The sequence below is a fragment of the Tinamus guttatus genome, unplaced genomic scaffold (assembly GCF_059628265.1).
Source record: "Tinamus guttatus ecotype Peru unplaced genomic scaffold, ASM5962826v1 Tinamus_guttatus_pri_ptg000317l, whole genome shotgun sequence".
Lineage (NCBI taxonomy): Eukaryota > Metazoa > Chordata > Aves > Tinamiformes > Tinamidae > Tinamus > Tinamus guttatus.
Window position 1 is genome coordinate 177,135 of NW_028288851.1, and position 25,939 is coordinate 203,073.

Genomic DNA, 25,939 nt, shown 5'->3' on the forward strand with positions numbered 1-25,939 from the left:
TTCACAAGGGATAAATAGAACTTTTATTTAAATAAACATTTGTGAACATCTTTATACAAATTACAAGTCCCCGCACAATCCTCCAGCGGTGCCTAGGCGCCGAAGCTGCCGGGAGGGCCTTTGAGCAGATCCACGAGGATGTCGAGCAGCTGGCTGTGCTGGTGGTGCAGGTCCCCGGGGATGGCGGCCATCTCGTAGCACAGGCACGTCTCCACCATCTTGGAGAGCGACACGCGGAAGTCGCGCAGCAGGCGGATGGTGTAGGAGTCTCCCTCCAGCACCAGGAGGTCGCTGTCCGTCAGCGAGACCGTCGCGCGCCAGCCGTCGTCTTGGGGCAAGAGGAGAGCCGTGAGGCACGGGCAGGACGCGGGGCGGCCCCGGGGCCAGCGGGGCAGCGCGCAGGGCCCGACCGGCCGCGGTGCCTCCCGCGGCGCCGGAGTGCAGCCGGGCTCAGCCCTGCGGCCGGAGCAGCACCCGAGGCAGCGCGGCCCGGGGACAGGGGCCTGTGTCCTGGGGACAGCGGCCTGCATCCCTGGGGACAGGGACTTGCATCCCTGGGGACAGGGGCCCGCTCCTGCGGGGACAAGGACCCATGTCCCTGGGGACAGGGACCTGCATCCCTGGGGAGAGCGGCCCGCATCCCTGGGGACAGGGATACGCTCCTCAAGGGACAGGGACCGCATCCCTGGGGACAGCAGCCTGCGGCCCTGGGGAACAGGGGCCGGCTCCTCAAGGGACAGGGGCCCACTCCTGCAGGGACAGAGGCCTGTGTCCCTGGGACAGGGCCCCGCTCCTCAAGGGACAGGGACCTGCATCCCTGGGGACAGGGCCCCGCTCCTCCACACACCCCCGTTTCCCGCAGCCACCAGCCCAGCTGCTCGTCCCCAGGCCCCGCTGCAGCAAGAGGCTCTTCAAAGCAAGAGGCCTGGGGAGCGGGAGGCCCAACTGCCCGCGCGGCTCCGCGGCGGCAGCCCCGGGGCACGGGGACACTCACCGCGGACGTGGATGTCCGTGTCGGTCATGAGCAGCACGGCCAGCGGGTGCACCTGGGAGGAGTCCCGGACGAACACGCCGCCGTTGGACTTCACCGCCATGAAGTACGTGAGCCAGCGGCTGTAGAGCTTGGAGGCCTCCCTGCGCGCGGAACAGCCCCCTCAGCACCGGCGCGCGCGGCCGCTCCGCGGGGCCCGGCGCCCCGTCCCGCGCGCGCGGCGCTCACCTGTTGATGGTTGACTTGTGCAGCAGGACAGTGCCCGCCTTCGTCCGGTACGCGTAGCTGTTGGGCTTGAACTTCCCCTGGCGCGTCACCTTGCCTTGCCGCACCTGCGGCACGGGGGACGTCTCAGCAAGCACCCACGCGCACGGCAGGGCTGCCCACGAGCAGCCTCCTCGCCGGCCTCCGCCACGGGGAGCCACCAGAGCTGGCAGTGGGGCCACACCGGGGTGGCCAACAGCCCCGCGCCCCAGTGGGGTGGCCCCAAGGCCAGGCAGGGCCCGCGCGGGGTTCGTTCTCCGCCACGACGCTCCCGAGCGCAGCGGGAGCTCCCGCCTCCTCCCAAGGGCGTCCCGGCCTCGCCGGTACCTGGATGAGGTTGGGGTAGAGCCCGGCCATGAGGACTCCTTTGACCAGCTCCTCCTCCTCGCTGTACTGGTTGCACACCGACGAGGGCATGGTGCAGTCGGACGGCGACGACACCAGGAAGGCTTCGTAGAGGTTCTCGGAGAACTGCTTGACAAGGCCTGGGGGGAGACCCAGCCCCGGGCAGTGAGACCTGGGCTTTCCTTTGCTCCCCGGGAAATGAAGGGCCTCGGCAGGGCACCAGCGCTGCCCTCAGGGGCCCAAGGACAAGAGACCTCTCCTGCCTGTGGCTGCCCCACAGCCAGAGCCCCCTCAGTGCTCCGAGCACCACGTCCACCCCGTGGCCGCGCTGTGCTTTTCCCAGCCGCTTTCCGGGACCAAACGGGAGCAGAACAGGCCTGCAGGACTCACCATTGATGAAGCGCAGGCTGGGGCCATAGAGATAGTAGTCCTGCAGGTAGTTATCTCTGGCACGGCTGTCTCTGCGCCTCAGCACCTCCTCCCAGCCTGCCACAGCTCTCACGAAGGCCAGGTGATCGCTGCCGCTCTCCCGGCTCAGCACGGCCTTGGCCTGGGAGGGAGGAACAGGCGTGAGGCCCTGCCGGCCCCTTCGCTCCCACTTCCCGCCCTCCTCGCGGAGCGGCTCCCACCTTGTCCACCTCCGCGCGGTTCTGCAGGCTGCTGCTGAAGGGGTCCCGAGTGAGGCAGGACACGATGACGAGCAGAGGGTGGAGGCAGCGGTAGATGGATGCCAAGACGATGGCCTTGGCCAGCCGAGGGTCCGTGGAGATCTGGGCAAGGCGTTTGCCCAGCGTGGTGAGGGCTTCTCGCTGGTCCAGCACTCCTGCAAGAGAGCCGCGTCCATGAGTTCCAACGGGGTGGCCGGGAGCTTCACAGAGAGGAAGAACCTTCCTTCTCCTGCCAGGAGAACCTTCCCACGGGGCTTGGAAGAGCTGGCACGAGCACCCGAGGAGGCATGTGGCAACGAGCACCCGGATCCATGCAGGGCTAAACGACACCTCTCTAAATGGCTCTACCAGCTCGAAGAGAATCACCAAACCCCCAGGCAGGAGCTCCCAGTCACAGCTTCCCTTCTCTGCCTATTTTTATAAGGTAGAGAGTTTTCCCCACTCCCTCAACACAGCAGTGTGGCAAATAAAAAGGCACCACAACGTGGGCAGTTTGGAGAGTCCCTGTCCGCCGTCATCCCGGTCTGTGGGCTGGGAATCAGCCCTGCCCGGTCTATCGCTGCGGATCCTGTGCCAATTCCCACTTCCCACGCTGAGACAGCAAACACGCTCCCCTCGTGCCCACGCCGAGGACACAGCGTTACTCACCGATCTCCTGCAGCAAGATCACTGCTTCATCCACAGCTTTAATGTCAGGGCTGTCCAGAGCCTTGGAGAGAAATTCAACTGCCTGCAACACATGGTGAAGAAGTGGGACACGATTCTCCAACAGGAACGTGGAAAAGCCCTCAAGATGCCACCACCTTGCCCCAGGGCTAGGCTGCAGCACTGATCCTGCCCTTTATCTGCCCACAGGTAGACGAGCTCAGTCCTCTTCCTTCTTGCACAGTCTTTTAGACTTAGTCTATGATCTAGGCGACCTGTAGGCTGCCTGGGCTTCCCTGGAGAACTCTGGTTCATGAAAGCAAGAACTAGAGTTGTCAGCATCTTGGATTTCTCCTAATCAATCCTGTGGTCAGATTCCCGCCGTGGAGCTGCCCCAGGCAGGCTGCTCCAGCCCGCGGCAGTGCCGGGGACACGTCCTGCACGTACCGTTTTCTCCGGCATGTGGATCTTGGCCTGAACCACCAGGTTCTCCAGCGGAGTGCGGAGGATCTCGGGCACCTGGTAGGTGGGCATCTTGTCCAGGCGGCTGCGAGGGAAGAGGTGATAGGCAAATCCCGACTGGCAGCGGCCGGCACGTCCTCGCCTCTGCACGACGTTCGACTTGGACACCCACACCGTTTCCAGGCAGGACACCTAGGAACACGAGCGGTAGACACGGATGCTCTCAGGGCTCTTCATCCTGCTTCAGCTGGAGCTTTGCATCACTCCAGGGATGCCAGAAACTTCTTGCGGCCACTGAACCATCCCTCTAAAGATGTGGGCAACCCTTCCCGTTCTCCTGAATCCTGCACTGCCAGGACACGGAGCAGGACAAAAGCCACTCGCTGCAGGAGTGAGACCCTGATGCCATCTGCTGGACACCTGCCTTGTCCCCAAGTGGTGGCACTCAGCAGGACCCTGCCGAGAGCTGCCAGCCCAACCTCCCGGTGCCAATCCCGCTCCTGGCACCCGCTCCACGTAACACCCCGCTCTCCGACTGCAGAGCCGGGACACGGGGCCGAGGTGGCTTCAGCTCACAGCAGTGTCCAGCACCGAGGCTGGCAACTCAACGGGCTTTGGCTAGAAAGAAGCTTAGGATGGAGACCGTAGAAAAAGGCAAAAAGCAAATGAAAAAGCTACAAAAGTTAGGATGCAGAAGTGGGAGGGGAGCAGGATTTGCCTTAGTTTCTTTGAAGACACCAGATTTCTGCCTGGGCAGCAAAAGCTGATGAGAAACCTGGCTAAACATAAACCCTTCCCAAACGATCAGTGAGAAGTTCAGTCCGCCAACAGGGACAATGTCCCAGCACCTCAGGGGCCAGGAGGACATGGCTCTGAATCCACGATTCCCCCATCAGAGCCCCTGTCAATGACTTCAAAAGCTCTGCTCATGCTCCAGCACGTCCTGAACACGCTCGGCACAGGCCAGAAGGCAGCAGTACCTTGGTCTTCAGGTCGTAGCGTTCCTCCTTGTGCGTGCCGCTGTCCACCACGTGGACAATGTCGTTGATGGTGATGGAGGTCTCGGCGATGTTGGTGGCCAGGACGATCTTTCTGACGCCGGGCGGAGGCCGCTGGAAGATGTTTTGCTGGTCCATCATGGGGATGTTGGAGTGCACTAGCAGACAAGGACAACGTCAATCCTGCCCCAACAGCGCAGGACAGACACACTCATCTCCCCCGCAGCATCCCTCCTACCTCCAGGGATGGAGGGCAGGGGCACCTGCAATATTGACTGCTGCTGAGTTCCTGACTTCCCAGGAAGAGCTTCCACACATCATCTGGAAAGGGCTCTTTCCAGTTGCTTTGACCTATGTCTCAGTACTAGCAGGAGCTCTGACCACTACCTGCCCCACAGAGGCTGCTGGCACCACCAGAACCTCCCTGCACTCCAAGAAGTCCAGTTCTGCAGCTCCTCCTTTCCCAAACGCCCGCAGGGTAGGGGAACGCGGTATCCCCTTCTCATCTGATCTCTCTTAGTCAGGCCCTAACGAGGGCCTAACGCTTTTATGCCCCATATTTTCTGTATTACAGATCAGGGATGCAGGAGAAGCTCCTGGTGGCAAAGGTGATGTCTCTGTATGTCAGCAGGGCAGCACAAGAACAAACGCTCAGACTTCTGCAGACAGCATCAGCACTCATTTGCAGCTGAGCTGTTCAAAGCTGTGCTCCTGGCTAGTCTATTCAAACAGGGAAACATGTTAATAAAGAAAAAATAATAATAAAATAAAAATTCACAAGCCTGGGATACTTATACTGGCTTTTCGTTTTACATTTCCTCTCAGGACACAAAAAGTTAAATTCATTAATTAAAGCTGAGCTATGAAGCACATCTCCATCCCACAACTGCACACCTCCTTCACACAAAGCAGGTCTTTTCTAATTAGGCTCAGTACACAGCTACAGGAATGCAAAATTTTGCAGTTTCCTACTTGCCTGATTCTGAGCTGTTGGAAGCAGACAGAGGTTTTTTGATCACAAAGAGGTTTGGATCTACAAGTTGTGTTTTACATGCAAAATTATGCAACGTGCAGATGCATCAGAGCACGCAAACTTGCTCTGCAAGTGCGTGCCAGAGCTGAAGGAGCCCCTCAAGGCATTTGCCTCCCGCTCTCTCCCGAAGCCCGTGCAGAAAAGGGCTGGCAGGGACATCTCACCTGGCAAGACGAGGTACCGGCTGTTCTGGGATCCCAGCATCTCCAGCAGCCGCTGCTGCACCCCTTTGATTTCCTGCCAGCCAGGAAGGAAGCAGAGGATCCCGCCTGCAACAGAGCAAGAGCGAAAAAAACCCCAAATGACCCCAAAATCCAGACGCTCTTCTCCAGCCAGAGACACCAAAGCCACTTCCACTGCACAGAGGGAAAACTGCAGGGTACCTATTACCTCCCTGAGCTCTCAGCAGCGCTTAGCTTAAAAGGCTCCAAGAAAGGAGGAGCAGTCTCAAAGTCTCTGCTACCCCCTGCCAGGTGATCACTAAAGAAACCTGCGTCATATTCATGGTGAACAGACGGCAGAACAGTCCTTACAGGAACTCAGGGATCATCTGGGAGATCCCATACCTGCTGAAGTGCTCGACTGCAAGGGGTTTGTGTCAGGAAGAAGCAGCCTTTCTGTGCCGTGAGCGAACACCTTCTGCTGGCTTTGACACACTGAGAACTTACAAGGGCCATGAGAAGCCACCCTTCATCACAAAGACATCATCTCCTAGGGCAAGATGCTTTGTGGGTGCAGGTCTCCACAAATCAAACCCACCATCGTCCTGTTGTGCAGGACAAAGCTGTGTGGTGCTCATGCACAGACAACTTTGGCACTTCACCCCAGGAAGGGCTGGAAATGAGAGGCACTGTCTTTTGGAGACTTACCAGCCCAGGAACCAGCACACAGCCAGATGTTTCCAGATTATTTTTCCAAACTCCAAAAAAAGCCCAGGATTACACAGCCATTTTAAGCACTATTCACCTCAGCCTCCAGGTGAGGCAGGAGGACTCAGAGAACGTTGTCTCAGCCAAAGCCTGAGAGCTCGGTCCTGCCACGCTGCTCAGGAGCACCCAGCTCAACGGGGACCCAAGGTGGCCTTGCGGGAGCCAGCTGAACTCCCCATCTTCTCTACAAGGGCCTGGGTTCTGCAGCTGTTTTTTTCTCAGCAAAAGGAGAGAGGGAGTGGGCAATGCAGCACCTACCTGGTTCTCCGTGGGCGTCAATCTGGAGTACAAGGTCAGTGATGAGATCAAGGTCAAGGACACACTCATCATCCGATTGCTAGATAACACAGGAGGACACACGCAGGTAAATGAGGCAGTCTGGCAGACAGCAGAAAGGGACAAAGCTTCCCAAAGCACCTTCTGGAAAGAGCTAATGTCTACACCTGGACTGCCTGCCCATGCCCAGGACCCAGGAACCTGCTTCTGGTTCCATCTGTAACCTGCTCTGCTCACAGCTGCCGCCGGTCTCCTCTGTCGTGCAGTGGCAACATGGTCCCTTCCCTCTTCTCCAGGCTTGGAAGCTAGCTGAGATTTGTGCACCTCTACTGAACAACATGCAACAAGAAGTTAAAATGAAACTCTTGGGGACAAAGTCAGGCTTTGTGCAAATAGGACTTCAAATCCACTTGGCACAGGACAGCATCTTTTGGGTGTCTCTGGCAGAACACAGGGAGCCGGCCAGCTTAAAAGGAGCAAGACAAAAGCCTGCCCCAACATGACAAAGACTGCCCTGAAGGCAAGTGTCCTCAGCACCTGCTGGGTGAGCTGCCATGGGCGCTGGAGAACCTCAGCACCTTCACCAAGGGGAGTGCAATGTCCCCAGGTACCAGCAGGGTGTCGAGGTGGCCAGTGGCACCCGGGGCTGCGTCAGGAAGACGTTGCCAGCAGGGCCAGGGAGGGGATCCTGCCCCTCCATGCAGCCACATCGGGAATCCGGGCTCTAGGGCTGGGCTCCCCAGCATCAGACAGACAAGGATTTATTGGAGTGAGTCCAACAAAGAACCTCGGAGCTGATCAGGGGCAGCTGCAGTATGAGGAGAAGCTGAGAGCGCTGGGACTGCTCAGACTAGAGCGGAGACAGCTCAGGAGATCTTATCACAAGTATAAACATGAGGAAGACCAAGCCAAACTCCTCTCCACGGTGCCCAGTGGCAAGAGGCCATGAAAAAAAACCCTCTTTAAACATAACCACTCCTGTGAGAGTGGTCAAGCACTGGAACATGTTGTCCAGAGAGGCTGCGGAGTCTCCATCCTTGGGAGTTATCCCGAACCTGCTGGACAAAGTCCTGAGCAAGCTGCTCCAGCTGACCCTGCTTTGAGCAGGGAGGTTGGACGGGGTGAGCTCTACAGGTCCTTGCCAACCTCTACAATTCTGTGCCCTGCAAGTGGAGGAAGATCACCCACAGCAAAAGCGCAAGTCTGGGAGCGCGTTTTCCAGAGGAACAGTTTGGGGCAGTAAGATTAGTTGCAAAAAAAGACACGAACAGAAGATGTGCAAGTCTGCACAGGTATCCATACATGTGCACAGTGAGCCGTCAGCTTACTCAAGCACAAACTTCGTATCAAGGAGGGACAAAAGTAACTTAAACCCAAATCTGAAGTCCTCTTTATCCATAATTTAGTTTGAAATACATGGAACTCTACTACTAAGCAGGTTTCAGTCAGTTTGACTTGAAGTGAAACCTAAGCAAGCACAGCCAAAGAACTAGAGGAAAGAGGGACCGATCCCGGTGCCAAACTCTCCCTGATGACACACCAGGAGCCTCACCCAAAGCAGAGGAGCTCAAAGGAGAGGCTGCCTACCTTGATCTCGTAGTGCCGGTGCCGGTGCCGGCCCAGCTTGGCCAGGATCTCCTCCAGGTAGTACTCCTTCACGGGATACATGAAGCCCGGCACCTTGACCACGGGGCAGTCCCCGAAGTAGTGCGAGAAGCGCTGGTTGTCTCCCGTAGCGCTCATCAAAACCAGGCGCAGGTCGGGGTTGAGCTTCTGGATGCCCTTCAGCAGGATGAGCAGGAAATCCGTGTTGACGTCGCGCTCGTGGACCTCGTCGACCACGACGTGGGAGACGCCCTCGAGGCTGGGGTTGCCCTGCAGCTTGCGCAGCAGGATGCCCACGGTGCAGAAGAGCAGCGCGCCGCCCCGGGCAGGGGGCTTGCTCTCCAGGCGCACCTGGTAGCCCACGTTCTTCCTCATGTTGGGACCCAACTCTTGCGCCACGCGCTGGGCGACCGAGATGGCGCTGATCCTCCTGGGCTGGGTGATCACCACGTTGCAGCGGGCGCCGCGGCCCTCCAGGATGTAGTGCTCCAGCAGGAGCTGAGGGATCCGCGTGGTCTTCCCGCAGCCCGTGTCTCCCGCTATGACCACCACGGGGTTCTGCTCAATGGCCGACAGGATGGTGTCCTTGTGAGGATCCACTGGCAGCGGGTGGCTCTCCTGCCACGAGGCTCCTCTCCTCTTCCAGAGGGCCAGGAGGTTCTGGCTCAGGCGCACCTCCTCGGCCTCCAGCATGGGGATGTAGGTCTTGCCCGTGATTGCGTCGCTGATGGCGCCGGACTCCTTGCTCAGGTTCATCATGTCGTCCGCGATCCGGGGCCGGGATTCCCGAATGTCCACCGGGTACTGGGAGAGACAACGTTTGCAGGCACAAAAAGTTTAGGGAACAGAAACCCACACGGGAAACGGACTCAGCCAAACCAGCTCTGTGGTGACCACGAAGCTTCCTCAAAGCCACTTCCAAACCTCAGGCAACAGAGACCCGTAATGCCCACTTGAAACAACCCTAACTCAGGAGCTCATTTGGGTGGTTCCCTGCATTTTCCTCACTGTGTCCCTAAAGTTTGAAGACTTTGCAACAGAGATTTTGGAGCCCACACCTTAAGCTCTCCGTGTCAGGGGGTCCATCATATGCAAGTGAGGTAATTGCCTCTCGAAGGCAACTTTTGGGAACTATCAAGCAACACCATCACCCTTCTCTCTCAAAAAGTCAAGACATGCAACTTGCACAAATGCAAGTGTTCGACTAAGCCAGAAATATTCTATCTTGGCACAAGAAAAAGAATTCCACATCCCACAGGAACTAAAAAGAGCAACAGTAGGTCAGGAATCATCTAGAACACAAATCAAAGCGCTGGCCCAGATGTCCACAGAATTAGAAGTTCAGCTACAAATCAGTTCTTTCAGATTCAGTCTTATTTCAAACCAAGCCTTCCATGCTCGGTGCAAGATGCCCCCGTGCAGGAGATCATCATTCACGTGCTCTATTTTAACGGATTTCAGTAAGCTGAAACCCACACTGGTACCTTCGCTATGCTCCCCCTCACCCCACCTTAGCTCTCATCCTGCTTTGGCAGCGAGCGCTCCTAGGGCAGCTGGTCTCTGCTCAGGCAGCTCCAGCTTCCCCCGTGCCAGGAGCGGGATGTCCTGGGTGGAAGCACTGCCGGGTGCCTGGGACTCGCAGGAGAGCTGTGCCCAGCACAACTGCTGCAGGAGATGCTCCCATAGGAAACCCCCAGCTCCTGGCACCCAGGCGCTGCAGAGCATCAAGGTGAAACTGGGTTTGGGCGAAAGCGGCTCCTGCTGCGAGAGGCAGCAGTGCCAGCCTATGAAGCGGGCTGTAGCCACGTCAAAACTACACTCCTGACACCCCTGAGGGCCAAGTAACACAGACAAGCGGGCACTGAGGGCCCACTGCCCAGAAAGGGTCTCCCTTCCCCGAGGGGCAGCAACACCTGATCAATTCCGTGGCAAAACACAGCGCCTCTCCCAGTAATTTTGGAAATCAACAACCACCAAGCCACAACCTCCTTCACCACTCCAACGCCAAGCTCTCAACTCGTGCCCAATTTTGTAAATGAGGAAAGGCGGTCCTGGGACACCGAGCAAGCCTTACGTGGTTCAGGTAGTTCTCGATCTTGCGCAGAGTGGCTTCGGGGACTTTGATGTGACAGGGCTTCCTCTGGTTCTCCCCGAGCTCTCGGAGGGAAGTCATGTTGTACATAGCATGGCTGAGCGGGTTGTTGTTCTTGTCCACTAAGCCAAGGCTCTGCAAAGAGAAGAGGCAAACTGGCATCAGACACTGGACTGCTGCAGACAAAGTGCTGCTCTATGGAAAGCAGAGGCCTGGGGAAGGCCTGCAAGTCTGGCACCTTCAGAGGCAGTCAACGCTCAAGCCACACTCTCCCGCAGCACAGTTCAGATGGGCCAATTCCTCACCCTGTTAACACTCGTGCTACGGCTCTGTCATGTGTGTGACAGCTCTGTAATAAACCCCAAGCTGTTTCCTCAGACCTTCTCTCGGCTGACCGTAGTCTGCAGCAAAGCTAACACAGCAGTGTGCCTGGGTTAGTCCACCTCCAAGGGCAGGAATGGCGCCCGTCTCATCAGTCAGCAGCAAGCAGCCAAGAGAACAAATTACTCACAGGATGATCCCTAAGCTCACTTTGTTGAGGGCACAAACAAGCACACCAGCCTCTGAGGGGTCACCATGGCTTAGATACCTGAGGGCTACAGCACCAATTCCAACTGGATCCTGAGGCTCAGTCTGTACAGCATCATGTCAAAGACTGGACAGGCTCAGCCCACTGGGACTCAAACATGGTAAGGCAGCTGCAAGCAGCATCCAGACGCAGGGGACACGGGATGCAGGGACACCCACACCTACCTTAAGCTTCTGACAGGCCAGTGCTGCTGCTTTGTTTTCCGCCTCCACCTTGCGACGGCCCTTGGCAGCAAAAGTCATGGGGCAGGGCCAGCGCAGCGTGAGCTTGCAGATCTTGGTCTTGGTGCCCACCGTGCGGAACTGCATATATTCCTAAACAGCACGGAAACACCATCAGGCTGGGGCAGGCAGGTGCCTCCAACATGCCCCAGTATTTCTAAGCAGAGCTGAAATCGGAGCACTCTGCACTAGACCAGGTTTCCTGCACTGAACAGCAGCCCGAGCCCAGCCACAGGCTGAGCAGGAGTGAGAGGACACAGGCTGCTGCGTGGAGAGCGTCCCTGGGGGAGCACGGTTACGGCTGTTAACACACGAGCTCTGGAAAGGAGGTGGGTGACACATACCACGCAGGAGAATCACCAGATACTGGCAAGAATTGAGTTCTGGAAAGATTCTGTCAGCAGAGAAATTACACATTTGTCTGAGCAACACAAAATTGTGTTTCTAGTTTCTGCAGGCACTAGGGGAAACGCAAGCCTTAGAGAACATACTCATTCACACATAACTGCTTCTACTGCTCCGCCCCAGTAATAATACTTTTGGTGTTTGAAACTGCCTCAGTTCCCATGGAGGAGTCAGTTTTGCTCTTTGGACTATTTTTCCCTTGGTCTAGTTTCAACCTCCCTCCTCTCCGTGCTTCTCAGCTGCCCAAAAGGGCAACCAAAGAGAGCCCAGCCCGAGTGTCTGATGCTCCTTCCCAGAAGGTCCCCAGCAGGACCAGTCAAGCAGCACCTTACCTTGACTGTGGAGGAAGAGGTTGCAATCTGAATCACTTGGGCCAGCAGGTTTTTGGGAAGCGGGAACTGTGTCAGGGCACGGATGGCAGTGTTGTCATCTGTCATTTCAATGGAACTCCCTCCCCTGCTAAACGGGAAGAGAAGAACAGTTCACACACAAACACCCGCTCTGCCCATCGCCACGCTCAGACTCTCTCCCTTTGGGGCTGCTGCTGGCTCCAACACTGAGCAGTTAAAGCCACAGATTACTTTGGCTACAAGATTACTTTGGCTATTACTTTGGCTTACCTTGCTACTAAAATATGTCAGCCACAAAATAGTCATGCACCTACTAAAAAGTAATCACACGTTTACAAACCAAACAGTATCAATAGCTTTTACTGACTTTTCACCATGCAAAGTTACCTCCAAAGAGCATGTCTAAATATATAACAACCAGGTCATTACTGATCCTATTCTTGCATATTAAAAATTGATAATAAACATTTGTGTCCACAAAAAACAAAATCAAGCAAGCCACTGGAGTAATGGGGGAGCAGATTTAATATGGCCCCTGAACTCGATTTAAAAGGGATTGATAAAATGCTCATGGGTGGCTTCTGGGGATGAAAATCTCTTTGGACCCAGCCAGGTAGGAAGGGCAGCAGCCGGCTACGCCGCAGGCTCTCCATGGAGCACCCCCGAGCAGAAGCCTCTGCGTTCCCTTGCGGTGCCAGCCCCCAGCAGAGCAGTACCTCGCATCCCTGCCTGGGGTCCGAGCGTCCTGATGTGCCATGGGCAGATAATCAGAAACGTCGATTGCTTCTTCTTCCAGCTCCCCTTCCTCCAGCTCCCCCTCTTCCAGCTCCCCTTCCTCCAGCTCTTCCCTCCTCATGGCTTTAGGCATCCTGCCTTGCTCCATGGGCTGGATGGAGTCGTCCGGCTCCATGCGGCGCCAGCAGGTCGACAGGTCCGCGAGGGACGGCCCGGATTTGGAGCGCCACTTGCCCTCGGAGCACCACCTCTCGTCGGGACAGCCCAGCTGGTCGGCCAGCAGCCGGTACTTGGCAGCATCAAACAGTTCATTTCTGGGTCCCAGCAAACCCCAGCCCTGCAACAGAGAAGGGCAGCGTCAGACTGCTGCAGAACAGAACTGGAACAGGGCCTCTCCGCACGGAACACACACGGGGAAGAGGAGAAATACAGAAACACTTGATTTCATATCCCGCAGACTAGGAGAGGAAGAAATCTGCTCACTAACCTCACTTCTCAGCGCCTGGTTTGCCTGGTACCACACAGCTTGTTAAAGAGCAAGGAGCAAAGGAGCAGGATCCAGTGGTGTTTTACAAAGCAGCGTTGGGAAGTTTGGCAAGCTGCCTCAGAGCATGAAATGCCTCTTTTTGGGGAAGCATAGGTCTGAACAAGCATAATCTGGGATAACCCGAGATGCAAATCTGGAGAACGTTTCTTCTCCTTCCCTAAGGATGGTTGTTTGCATACGGAGTAGCAAGGGCTCCCTAACAGAAGGGTTCCTAATTCCTGCCCATCTACCACCTGCACCCAGGCCTGAACACCTGCACGGAGCTTCGGACCTACCTGGAGTGCAACACACACAACCTTGTACCAAACCGCTGCCAACAGCCAGAATTTCCACCCCAAGGCCTCTCAACAGTCTCGTATTTTATATTTATTTACATTATTTTGTTCTGGAGGAATGCTTAAGACAGCAGGAATTCACTTTGGTCACCACTATGCTCACAGAGACTGTGTTTAGACAGTCTCTGCCCAATTAGATAGCGCCACTTTTCCTGAATTTACAACCATTTACTTAAAGCAGTAACTTTGTGGCTCTTTCCATAGCTAAGATTGCACGAGGCCTCACACTGTGAGGGCTTTCTCTTGGTTATAGCTTTGTGCAGCAAAGTATCTGGCTTAAAATATTCCTGGGCTTCATCTTTCAGCTTTTTTGCTTCTTAGTTCTAAACAGAAAGATAAGTTTAGCCACTTCCCGAAACTCAGCAAAAACATTTTTTTAAGGTAGATGGGATTTGTTTTGCTCTTCAAAAAAGGTCTTAACACTTCCAGACACACAAAGAGAGCAGGAAACAAGGCTTTCATTGCACGCTGAGGAGTGAGGATAAAACCAACGGGTATGTTCAGTGAATGCCAGCTGAACGAGCACCACGCTTCAGGTGGAATGAAGTCGGTCTGTGGAACAAGTTTTGCCAACCATGCAGTTAAAAAAACTGCTTGCTTTAAGGCTGCATTAACTTCTGAAGGCTTAGCTTAAAAACTACATTGTTTTGTAGTTTTCTTCATCCATAAACAGATCAAAAATCCTCTTTACTGTCAGAGCATCCTTGCGAGGCTCTTTAACAGGAAGTTAGAAGCGTTTCTACTTTACAGACAAGGAAGCAAAATTCCAAGAAACAAACTGGGCTGCTCGTGCTGCACAGCAGGTTGGCTGGTGAGGACAGAACTGTACCTTACTCCCAATAGCTGCTATTTAACACCATCCCTCAAGCAGTGCCTTTTATAACCTTGCTGCACTTGTTTGGTGCTGGCTGCACATCTGTGCGGATCATTTCCAGCGTGAGCAGGTGAGCGATTAGTGGAGTTTCAGAGCAGACACATGTAATTGCCACTCCTTGGCTTACGTGCGGGGGAAACGAATGTGCTGGAAGTTACTTGCCGCACATTCAGGGGATGGACAGAAAGGGTAGGTAAGCTGGTGAGTAAGAGCACCAAATACACCAGAGGGAAGGTCTGCATCTCACCGTATGTGCTGAGCCTGAGACAGGACTTGGTTAAAGACAAAAAGAATGAAAAATGAAGCTCAAAGAAATTTTGGAACTCTTGCCTGGCTGAGGAAGCAAGTGGGCCTTAAGCTCAACCTGGTTTAGACAGCTGAAGAAGTCGCTCTTGATGCCTAATTAACAAGTACCCCAGTTCAGAAAGCCAACAGGTAGAGAGCAGCATAAAATGCCCCCAAAGGAGCAAGTCTGCCCTTCCCGACGCCTGTTCCTCCCCACAGGGCCGGGCAGGAGGAGCTCACCTTGAAGAGCTGGCACGCAGCAGCTGCTGCCTGCCTTTCAGCATCAATCTTCTTGGTCCCATAGCCTTCCACTTCCACGTTCTTAGGCCACTTTATGTGCAGAGTGACTTTCTGAAAAGCAAGGATAACCAGTGAGGCAACACAAAACAACTCTTCTCCACCAGCAAGTCACTTCAAACAACTCCGAATTCCAGGGAAAGAATAGGAATAAAAATCTCAAACATAGGGCTCATTCAGTGCCTCTGTTGCTCCATTTCAGTAACACGGAAACAGAAGCCAGGAGAGGGGATGCGAGGTGCTCAGGATCACCTAGAAGCTGCCTGGCAGAGCAGGGCCAGCTGAACCCTAACCCTCCTCTAAAAAATAAAATCTCCAAACCAAGAGCTCGCTCTGCCCCTGCAGATGCTGGCACCGAGTTTCTGTAAGCTCGGAGCAGGGAAATGCCTGGGGAATTGGCAGGACTGCCCTCTGCAGCCCGTCCCGCCGCAGGGACCGCGGCGCACTCGGCCTAGGGGCTCTGCCAGGAGGGGAACAACCTGCTGGGAAGGAAAGACGTCTCACGAAGGCCACCACGTCACCTGGTGCTCACAAAAAGCCTCGTCCCCTTCCCAAGCACGGCTTCTCCAGCGGGTCTCACCTGTCCTCCCATCCTCACACACATCTTCTCCTTGGTTTTTCTCCCCCTACCCAACCTCCCTTTTCTCCAAGAGCATCTTAATTTTTTATTTTTTTAAGGAGTCTGAAGTCATGCTCAATGCTAATCTAAATGCTAGCAAGAATCTGAACTAATTATGCAACCTACGATGTCAAGGCTTTCCAAAATGTAAGCCAGGAAACCGCACTACTGCTTGAGAAAAGCAAGCAACACAAAAATGCAAATACTAAAGGAACTTTAAAGCAGCCATTACGTATGGCCTGAAATGCAGAGATGTAAAAAGGATGTGGTAACGAGACCTGCCTGGGAACTTTTACACGGGCTGTTATTGGAAAACGCCAGCCCATGAGCAGGAGGGTGCAGGAGGGATTACCTGCAGCTCCAGGACGGGACATCTGGTGCTGGAGAGGTGATGGGGGAAAGGGAGGCAAGGCACAGAGCAGCCCCAGGAAAGCCCTCCTGCTCATTCCATAGCGCAGAGTCAGATCCAGGCCTCTGACAGCCTATTAAACGCTCAAACAACTTGGCAAACCACTTTTTTTTTTTTTGTTAAACCATCCAAAAGTCTGCATCTCATTCTGCATTAAGTAGCATCTGAAGTCTCCCTTCACTCCCTTTTCTACCACCTTGTTTTCTGATTTATCTTTTTAGTAAAATCGCTCGGGCATTTTCAGCATTTGTTCCATCTGAATCTAGAAGGAATAAAATCTAGACCTACTAAGGTCTAAAAAACCTCACATTTTAAAATATTTTTAAGGTAGTGAGGTACCTATCCCAACACATTCAAGAGCAGACTATGTGTCCTCTTGCTGAGAGAAGTCACTTACAGCAAGCTACTTAGAGAGGAGAAAAGACCATCACCCTTCCACAAACAAAGGAAAGGGACAGGACCTACACCAAAACCCCCAGTAAAGAGTGTAAAATAAAGAGAAAGCAGGGGAAGGGAGAAATCCTTGGCTTAAAGGATTATCATACAGTATGGATTTGGAATGACAGCACTGCTGCTGCAGTCCTGTACATTAAGGGGTTCCTATCAGGTCTGGCAGCGTCCTTGGCTCATTTTCCCCACTTACAGCCCAACAAAATTACCTTTTTTCTTGGCCCGTTAGTGTGGATGTACACCAGCTTGTCCCTTGCATGGGAAATACCCAGGGCTCGTCCGATCACGCTGTTGAGCAAGTTCTTGGGCTGCGGAAATTCCTTTAGCAAGTCTCTGGAATCTGCAAAGGGGAATGAGAGCAGAGCTGAGTGCCCGACGAGGCGGCGCGGCGCCGCTGCAGGCGTGCGGGGACGGCTCTGCGCGCGGCCGCTTCCCCAGGCTACGCAGAGAGCAGTGTTACGTGGTTCTCCACCACGTCTCCAGGCACCAAACGGAGCAGCACAGAGTCCCCCGAGCTCCCCGTGCAAGAAAACGCTGCATTCCTAAAATGCAAAACCGCTTCTCCCCTGCTTTTCCCAAAATTCGGATCTTATTGACTTCCCACTCTTTCAGAAGCCAGAGTGCCCAGGTCCCTGATTTGCTGACACTGACAAACAGCAGCTTGAAAAGGCCCTTTTTAAAATAAAGCATCGAAACCCAAACGAGCAGCAACCATCCTGACCAGACTCCAGAGCCTGCATTCTGCCCCGAACCAAGCACAGCACCTCGGGGTCCAACCAAGGGTCCTGAGAAACTCCAGACAAGCTCCGACTTCGATCCAGATATTGGGGATAAAGTTAAAGAAATAGCACCTTGGCAAGTCCTACTTTGTCTCTGCTCCCTTCTTTGTGAATTAATTGGGGTGGCTCACACTGAGGATGGAATATGGGTTTGTACCAAGCTGCTTCACCAAGTGACTTCTTGCAGACCACAAAGGGGCTTTGTGACTTGTGTTTGGAAGGTTTCTGATCCTCCAGCCATGTTCAGGGGGAAGTTTCAGTATCTAGAGATAAGTGAAGAGTACATGATGATCTGTTCTGCTGGAACCTGGACTTCACACCGAGCCACCAAAGCCAAGGAGGAGCAGTGACCCACTGGAAGCCCTTACTTGCGCATCCCCAAGATCTGCTATCATGTTTTGCTGAAAACTCGGCTTGCAGAGCTGCTACAGTGAAGGTAGCTCCAGAAAAGAAAGCAAACATTTCAGAGGGAGGTTTTGTAACACAGATGTGCATGAGGGAGGCTCTCAAAGCGGCTGCTCAGCTAGGGAAGACGGGGGTTACTGGGAAGCATCACGAGAGTTCACCAGAAAACCAACACATGTGCACAAAGGCCAGGGGTCTGGGGGAGGTGAGAGCTACGGGTACCACCGCAGACACAACACCTGCCAGCCTGCAGATAACGGGGTGTCGCAAAGCAAAAACACCTCACGTGGAGCACGCTGCTCCAAGGAAACCCCACGGGTTGTCACCTCTGCCAAACGCTTGGGCTGAGACTCGGAAAACACAAAGGGAAACCTGGCAGGGACTTGTGACACGGGGCACCAGAACGGCCTCCGGCTCCCCCAGAGCCGTGTGCCGATTTTCAGGAATTGCCCTGCGGATGGGATGCACCTGCTGGCTCGTGGAGCGGACGCGGACCTGGTGGAGAAAACTGGAAAAGCCACTGCGGTGTGGGCACCCTCCGCAGCTCCTTCCCCACACGCCGCGGGATGCATGGAGCGAGGAGCAGCAAGGCAAGTCCCAAACGGCCTCTTAAACTCACTCAGTACACGAGAAATAAGGAAGAGCTCCGAGCGCGGCATGTGCCATTTGGCCTCCAGTTGCTTCCCCTCTCAAAAGCAATACCTGAGAAATTTTGTGATAAGAAACAGGCAGAGGTAAGAAGTGATTTTTTTTTTAATCCAAACACCCCCCTCAAAACGCGATTACCAAATAACGAAGCCAATTTCTTCGATTCTAAGGTGACTCTGCAGTCAAGACTAAATATTTAATCCATTCTAGAGTAAAGAACAGGAGCTCTGAATAACAAAGCCCGGCTCTGGCTTGTAGATGGGGCTCTGCATGAGCAGCCGGACGCGGCGTGTTCTCCCCAGCTACAATGGCACATTGAGCAGCAGCATCCGATGCGCCCGGAGCAGCGCCGGGCCCTCGTGGATCAGCCTGGCTCCATTCTCACCCTCAACCCGAGGGCTGAAAGGACCTCGTCGTGCACGAAGCTGAGCCCCACCAGTGAGTCTCAAAGAAACAACCCCAAATTGCAGAGCGGGACCTGCCGAACGTTTCCCTTCCTGCCAGACTCTATTTCTTGGCATCTTCATCCCAAGAGCGTCTTAGTTCTCCTGCCTGTTGAGAAGGGCTGTTTGGGTAGGGATTATGTTAATGGTAGTTGCAGCCCTGCGGAGGGAGGGAGTATAACGTAATATTCCCCAAGTGAAATGAACGGGATTTTCCCCCCAGTCCCTACAGCAAGGCCAGAACTGGAACAGCTCTCCCCACCTAGCTCTGAGATCATGAAGGAATATTAAAAGCTTATCTTGGATAGCAGTCCGTTCAGGGTGGGGTTATCAAAATCGGCCAATTTACTGATTTCTATTCTTCAAAGCCGTTGAGTGCTTAACTTTATTGTGAAAAGTTAATAATTCCAAAGGGGGAGGAGGAAAAGAAAAAAAAAAGGAAAGAAAAAAACCTTCTATTAACCCTCTCAGATCTGACAAGTAGAAACACCATCAGGTCCCAAAGAGGCCAAATAAAATGGCCCATAGTCTTGCTTAAGGAAAACAGAGGAGCTTTAAAACTTTAAAGCAGCCTCCGCAGCTCCTGTCTTCCCTCAAATCCTCTTCCCAAAGGACACAACAAACAAGCATCTCTGGAGAAGCAACAAGAGAGCAGCCGGGACGAACTACTAAACACAAAACTCATCAAGACGGAGGTTCCCACTGTAGTAAATCCATCCGGGAAAAGAAGGCGCCTCGAAACTTCACAAGGAAGAAAGCCTCGCGGCTCCGTGATGCCCAGGCCATAGCCCAGGATGCTTTAGTGGGGCAGAGGAGAGGCAAGGCCACACGGCAGCCCGTTCTGGAGCACACAAAGGCTCTCTTCCTTTTATAAATGTTCTCAAGGAGCCTTAACAAAGCGCACACATCCATTAAAAACGCACACAGCTCTTGCCTGAACAACAGCAAGGTTAAAAACCAACGAAACCGCCCAAGCTTCTTCAGGTGCAAGGAGATTTCCGCAGCGGACAACCAGAACAACCAACGTCAACTCTTCGCCCTTGGGGACATTCACGACCTGACTGGACGCAGCCCTTGTCGCCCCAGTCCAGACCGCCCCGCTCCGAGCACGGGTTTAGACCCATCTGTTGGTCTCTCTCTGTTGTCCAGAGGTTCCCTCTGACCTAAAGTCTCCGGGACTTTACGGGTGGGCGAATGTAACCACCCATGGATAAGGATTCCTTAGGGAAAACACAGGCTGAGCTCTGGCGAGTCCCAGTGGGAAGCGGGAAGCACCATGGAGCGGATGAGGAGGCTGAGACCTTCAGCACAGACCCTGCTCCAATACCCCACCATTCACCCGTGGGTGTGAATACCGGCACAACAGTGCCATCTTCTACGCCTTGGACAAACGTTGATTTTCCCCCATCTGGGATGGGACCCAAGGCCAGGAACAACCGTAACCCCCAGCAGCACACGGAGCAGGCGGGAGCCCAAGCCTTTGCGCGGGGTTCTCGGGTATCTTGGCCAAGCTCTAGAGGTTCCCGCGGCGGCAGAGGGCCCTCGGGGCGCGGAGCGGCCGCCCGCAGCCCCACACGAACCTGCCGACACCGCCGGGCTCCCGCCGCGAGAGCCGGGCATGGCGGGGCCGCCATGCGGGAGGCCGCGGCGGAGCGGAGGCCGCGGCGGAGCGGAGGCCGCGGCCGTTCCCACGCGGAAGGGGCTGCGGGCGACGTCACAGGGCGCACGGAACCGCCGAACAAACGGGCGCTCCGCAAACGTCCCCGGGACACCGCGCTGGAGCGCTCGGCAAACATCCCCTGCAGAAAGCGTTACCGGAGGGACAACGAAGAAAAGGTGCAAAAATAAACCCAGTCCGCGGCCCTTCGTGGCCGCCACCGGAACGGGCCCGTTAGGCTCGTTAACTTGGGGCGAGCTCGCAAAGCTTCATTACGTTGCCAGCAAGTGATGGGCCCTGCACGGGGCACGCGGGCGGCTTCGAAACGGGCACCCGGGTCCCGGCGAGCGCAGACACCGCGCGGGCGGAATCCCGCAAACGCCCGCGGGATGAAGGAGAGGCCGCGACACGCGCGGGGTTTCCCACGCGGCAGGTGTCGCCCTCGCGAACGAACGCGGCGGCCGGCGAGGAGGCCCCCGGCGCCGCGCGGCGCCGCGCGCGGGAGGGAAGGGGCCCGCGCGGCTCTACCTGCGGCGCCGCCGCCCGCCGGCTCCTCGCCCTGGCCGCGCATGGCGGCGCGGCCGCAGCGCGGGGGCCGCCGGCTCCGGCGCCCGCGGGGCTCGCTCCTCCCTTCCGCTGCGTGCGCGGCGCCGGCCCCCGCCGCGGCGCTCACCGGGGCCCGCGGCGGCCTCGTCCTCGTCCTCGGCGGCGGCGGCGTCGAGGCCGCGCGGCGGCAGCGCGCGGTAGCGGCCGCAGAGGCGCCGCGGGGCCGCGCAGCCGCGCGCCGCCGCCGCCTGCAGCAGCAGCCCCAGCGCCGCCATGGTGCGCGCAGAGCGGCCGCGGGCTCCGCGGCGCCCCCCGGCGGCCCGGAGGAGCCCGAGGCAGCGGGAGCGGAGCGGGAACGGGGAAGGTGAAGCGGGAGGACGATGAGGAGGAGGGGGGAAGGAGGACGATGAAGGAGAGGGGGAAGGAGGAGGAGAGGAAGGAGGAGAGGAAGGAGGAGGAGGGGAGGAAGGAGGACGGAGGAGGAGGAGGAAGACGAAGGAGAAGGAGGAGGAGGATGAAGGGGGAGGAGGAGGATGAAGGAGGAGGAGGAGGAGAATGAAGGAGAAGGGGGGAGGAGGACGATGAAGGAGGAGGAAGATGAAGGAGAAGGACGATGATGAAGGAGAGGGGGGAAGGAGGAGGAGAGGACGGAGGAGGAGGAAGACGAAGGAGAGGGGGAAGGAGGAGGAGAATGAAGAAGAAAGGGGGAGGAGAACGATGAAGGAGGAAGATGAAGGAGAGGGGGGAAGGAGGATGAGGGTGAAGGGGGGAGGAGGAGGACGCCAACAATGAAGGAGGAGGACAACGATGAAGGAGAGAGGAAAGGAGGAGGAGGATGACGACGAAGGAGGGGGAAGAGGAGAGGAAAGATGAAGGAGGGGGAAGGAGGGGAGGAGGAGAATGGAGGAGGGGGGGAGGAGGATGGAGGAGAGAAGTTGAAGGAGGGAGGAGGATGGGGAGGATGAAGGAGCGGGAGGAGGAAGAGGGGAAAAATGAAGGAGGAGGCAGGAGGAGGAGGTAGATGAAGGAGAGGGGGAGGAGGATGGAGAGGAAGAAGAGGGGGAGGAGGATCATGAAGAAGTGGGAAGGGGAGGATGAAGAGGAGGAGGAGGAGCAGCCGCAGGGACCCCGACGTGGCCATGGGCTCCGTGCCGGGGCCTGAGGGAGGCGCCGAGGGGGGACAATCCGCCCGTCCCGGCTCCCCGCACCGGCTGCGCCCCCTCCCTCCGGCACCGGCACCGGCCCCGGCCCGCGCGCCCGCCCGGGAGCCGCAGAGCAAATCCGAGGGGGAACGCGGAGCCCCGGCACCGGCAGCTCCCCGCGTCCCCAGCCCCCTCGCACCGGAGCCGCTCCTCAACCACCAGCCTCCGCCGCAGCGGGTTTGAGGCAAAAAGGAAGAATTCCGCAATCATTTGCACAGCGCGATCATGTTTTGCCCTTTTTTTTTTTTCTCCATATTTTCCTCTTGTTCAGACTCCCGCTCTTGCCCTCTGTACGAATGGCAAAATGTCACCAACAAAGTTCCCGGTGCTGAATTTCAAGCGCTCCGGGGAAATTTTATTTTTAAGGAAGTCGGAACTATTTTTAAGCAATTATCATACGCAAACAACGTACATCTCAGACAAGCCATAAGCTGCAAGGATGTCGTTGTTAGGTAAAATAATCGGTGATTCAGGAAAGAACTTGCGTATACGTCAAATTTTTACATGAACGGTTGCTTAAATGTCATGACAGAAGAATAGGATTATTTTTATATGTCAGCAGGAGAAGTCTCCAATAAACCACAAAAAAGATTAACTAGTGTCATTAGATGAGTGCTGCAAAGCCTATTCCACCAGAAGAGCTTCAGAGAGTGAAAAGTTGGCAAACTAAATCCCGCACAGGGGAAAAGAAGTCTTTGGAATTAAATTCATGAAAAAAACACTTTAAAAATCTTAGGTACATTTGCCTTTTTCAATATACACACTTTTTAGACCTCTGTTTGTCTCCACGCAGTTATTTTTGACCAAAAGAAAGTCTTGAAGCAGCCCCAAAACCACAAGGCAAAGGGCAACGTGCCTTTGGGAAAGACCAAGGTTGCTCTGGCACTTAATTGACGATCTTAAGAGCATCCCTACGCTGAAAAGGAAACCCATCTGGCTAGACCAGCCAATTAAAGAAATGAATTGTATGTAAATCTTTGATAACATGTTGCGTGAGCTCTTACTTTCAAATAAAAACAAAAACATCCATTTGGTTTGTAAACAAAAGCTTCAGAGAGGGCTGAAATGACAGCGGAGCGACAGATAGTAGGTGAACGTCAACATGTCCTTCTGGAAAGGTTCCTCTATTCAGACACTGCTCAACTCCATACAGTTTATTTAGTATTTTTGCAAGGTCAAGAGGAGGTAAAAATCAGTGAAAAATGTCACAGCCACTAAGCTGCTTTGAGCTGTGAATATCAGGAAAGAAACAGAAGTGATGATAAGAGCTTGAGGATGGTGAAAACCACGGGTGTAGACCACAGTGATTACCAGCAAAACAAACAAAGGGAGGTAAAGCACAGGTCTCTGGAAAACTCTTGGAAACACAGTCAGTGGGAAGGAGGAATCTGGGAGAGGATGCTGAAAGTTAGCGTGGTGACACATGCCAAGTGAGACATGAGCGGGACCAGAAATGACCAAAAAAAGAAAAATCTTATGATCAAAGAAAAAAATATTTAAGATTCGATTTATTTGAAAAGTCCTGAAGCCACAGGTAGCATAATTTAAATCCAGGCATCTTTCCTTTGCAGCGATGAGGGTCAAACAGCACAGAGAGAACAGCTCAGGGCCGCGTTCCCCGGCAGCGCGGCGAGCTGGGGCTGGCTCGTTTTATCCCAAACCTTTGCAAGGCTGCTCAGGTGCCTACGGACAAGCTCCGTGCGGACAGATTCCCTTCCCCACCAGGGCAGGAGCGATTCCGCACGCAAAGCCCCAGCTCACCGGGCCAGACAAACCCCTGGCCCGCAGCAGAACGCGCGCCCACCCAGCTCACCTTCCACGGGCCACGTCAGGGGCTTTTAGTCCCCAGCTAAAGTTGCTCTGCACATAATTAACAGCCTGGACGGATAAAGCACTTTTTTTTTCGTTGTTTTTGTGTTAAATGCGGAGCCCACAAGCGCTGGTGACTCAGTGCACCCGCGTGGCAGCAGCGTGGGGATGGCGGGTGCTCTGCTCGGCACGAGGAGGCCGCGGCCGATTCTGCCTCCTCTGCAAGACTCCATCAGCCCTAGGCATCTATTGTAAGGCCCACGTAACAGCGTTCAGAGAAAGAGCCTTAAAAATAATAACAGTAATAGCCCAAAGCAACGGCCAGTGGCTGGAGGGACCCGTTAAGAAAAATCTAAGAAGTTCTAAATAAAGCGGTTGGCAAAGCAATGACAGGAAAAGAGGACACGATAACAGTTGACAAATATTTGAAGTATGCAAACACTAAGGAGAAAGCACTTACTGAAGTGGTACAAAAGGATACAGCTATGTGTGGGAGGAGGAAATTAAAAGTGAAAAGAAAAAGAAAAAACCCTTAAAACCCTTAAGAAGGGAAAAACAATAAAAGAAAAAACAACTTAAACCAGGCTACTTAAAGCCAAACAACAGGGATCAAATTGACCTCATCATTAAGTTAGACTGGATGCTCTGTAGGTCTTTTCCCCTTTGCAGGCTCTGCTGTTTCCCCAGAATTACCACTTGTGCTCAATGTTACAGTGCTTTGATGTAAACTCCTTCACCTGGTACACTAGCCCGGACAGAACCGAGTGACATTAACAGCTACAGCCTTACACCTAAAATTAAGGGCAGAAATGGGGTGTACTCATGTTTATATCCACTTCTTTTTTGTCTCTGATGCATGAGAAGGAAGTCTGACAAACAGAGACATTTGCAGGACAAACCTCTAATTCACCTAGAATAGAGACAGTGCTATCTCCTAGAAACCCGTTTTCTTCATCAATCTGCTAACGTGTTAAATCTCTGGACAAAGGGAAAAAGAGAAAGACAGAGCAGGAGCTGGTGTGAAGGTTCTCTCAGGTCCTTACCTTTGAGCGAATCCAACGAGAACATCTCCATTACAGCGAAAAGGTTTGACTCCTAGGAAAGCAAGAGGCAGCAAAAAAGAAACAGGAAGTTAGAGTTAGTGTTTCCATCCTTCGAGGCGCTTAAAGTGTTTTGTATTTCTGAAACTGTCTCGAAAACTGGTCGCTCCGACCACGCTTCTGCTCGGGGGTCGCCCCTGCCCAGTTTCACGGGAATTCTGCAGGTCCTGTTTGCTCAGGTATTAAACCCCTCTGCTCTGCATCCAAAGGCAGGAAGCGTTTTCTTGATGAGCATCTGCAGGTTTGAGAAACCCTTTGTCTCTGTGAAGATAACGCTTTAGGCCTACTGTTTTTTTAACCCTTTTAAATCAAAACACCCTACACAGGTGGAAGGCGGCCGTTACTCAGCCCTTCCTTAAAGCAAACTAAGGACCCGCATCCCCGCATCCGTTTGTAGGTGTTCTTTCCTGAAATCAAGTTACACTTTCTGTTTAATAGCTTTTACTCAAATAAAAAAAATCAAAAAAAAAATCAACCTGCTTGAGGGACGCTTTATCTGGCATGCCAAATATTTGATGTATTTTAGGCATGTGATAATAGAGTAACAGAGACTTTATAGCAAGTGTGAAGCAGAGCTGGCGGGTCGTTGTGTAGACCGGGCTGATACTCGCTCCCCGCACTAACGGCTCCCGCGGTGCACGGAATTCGTGTCCTACAACCGTTGTGCTTGCATGGGAGTGACACCGGTGACTCGTGCCCAGCAAGGACAAGGCGTTCAATGGGGAGCTAAGCTACGGGGCCGGCACAGAGCCACGGGGCGAAGAGCAGAGCAGGCAGCGCGTTTCGGCCGCCCTCGTGGCGGAGCAGCTCAGCCCGAGCACGAATCCCGGCACGGATCCCGGCACGGAGCGCTGAGCTGGGCAGGACCTTTGGGCCCGCTCAAGCAGCAGGTCGCCCAGGGCCCACTTGGGGCATCTCCAGAGGCG

At 54.6% G+C, this 25,939-nt stretch overlaps 1 protein-coding gene across 1 annotated transcript in view; it reads right to left on the minus strand.

Annotated features, from left to right (window-relative positions):
- The window catches only part of DHX30 (DExH-box helicase 30), a 28,044-nt gene continuing 2,105 nt past the window's right edge, over positions 1–25,939 (minus strand). The window contains exons 2-20 of the mRNA XM_088528926.1: positions 24,957–25,008; positions 16,634–16,764; positions 14,890–15,000; positions 12,590–12,945; positions 11,856–11,982; positions 11,062–11,211; positions 10,291–10,443; positions 8,199–9,020; positions 6,594–6,672; positions 5,571–5,675; positions 4,356–4,531; positions 3,361–3,567; positions 2,917–2,998; positions 2,230–2,423; positions 1,991–2,150; positions 1,583–1,740; positions 1,220–1,323; positions 995–1,134; positions 1–328 (exon numbers count right to left, since the gene is read on the minus strand). Coding sequence (XP_088385052.1) covers positions 93–328; positions 995–1,134; positions 1,220–1,323; positions 1,583–1,740; positions 1,991–2,150; positions 2,230–2,423; positions 2,917–2,998; positions 3,361–3,567; positions 4,356–4,531; positions 5,571–5,675; positions 6,594–6,672; positions 8,199–9,020; positions 10,291–10,443; positions 11,062–11,211; positions 11,856–11,982; positions 12,590–12,945; positions 14,890–15,000; positions 16,634–16,764; positions 24,957–24,987 — 3,522 coding nt within the window. The 5' untranslated portion in view covers positions 24,988–25,008 and the 3' untranslated portion in view covers positions 1–92. The remainder of the gene's footprint in view (positions 329–994; positions 1,135–1,219; positions 1,324–1,582; positions 1,741–1,990; positions 2,151–2,229; positions 2,424–2,916; positions 2,999–3,360; positions 3,568–4,355; positions 4,532–5,570; positions 5,676–6,593; positions 6,673–8,198; positions 9,021–10,290; positions 10,444–11,061; positions 11,212–11,855; positions 11,983–12,589; positions 12,946–14,889; positions 15,001–16,633; positions 16,765–24,956; positions 25,009–25,939) is intronic.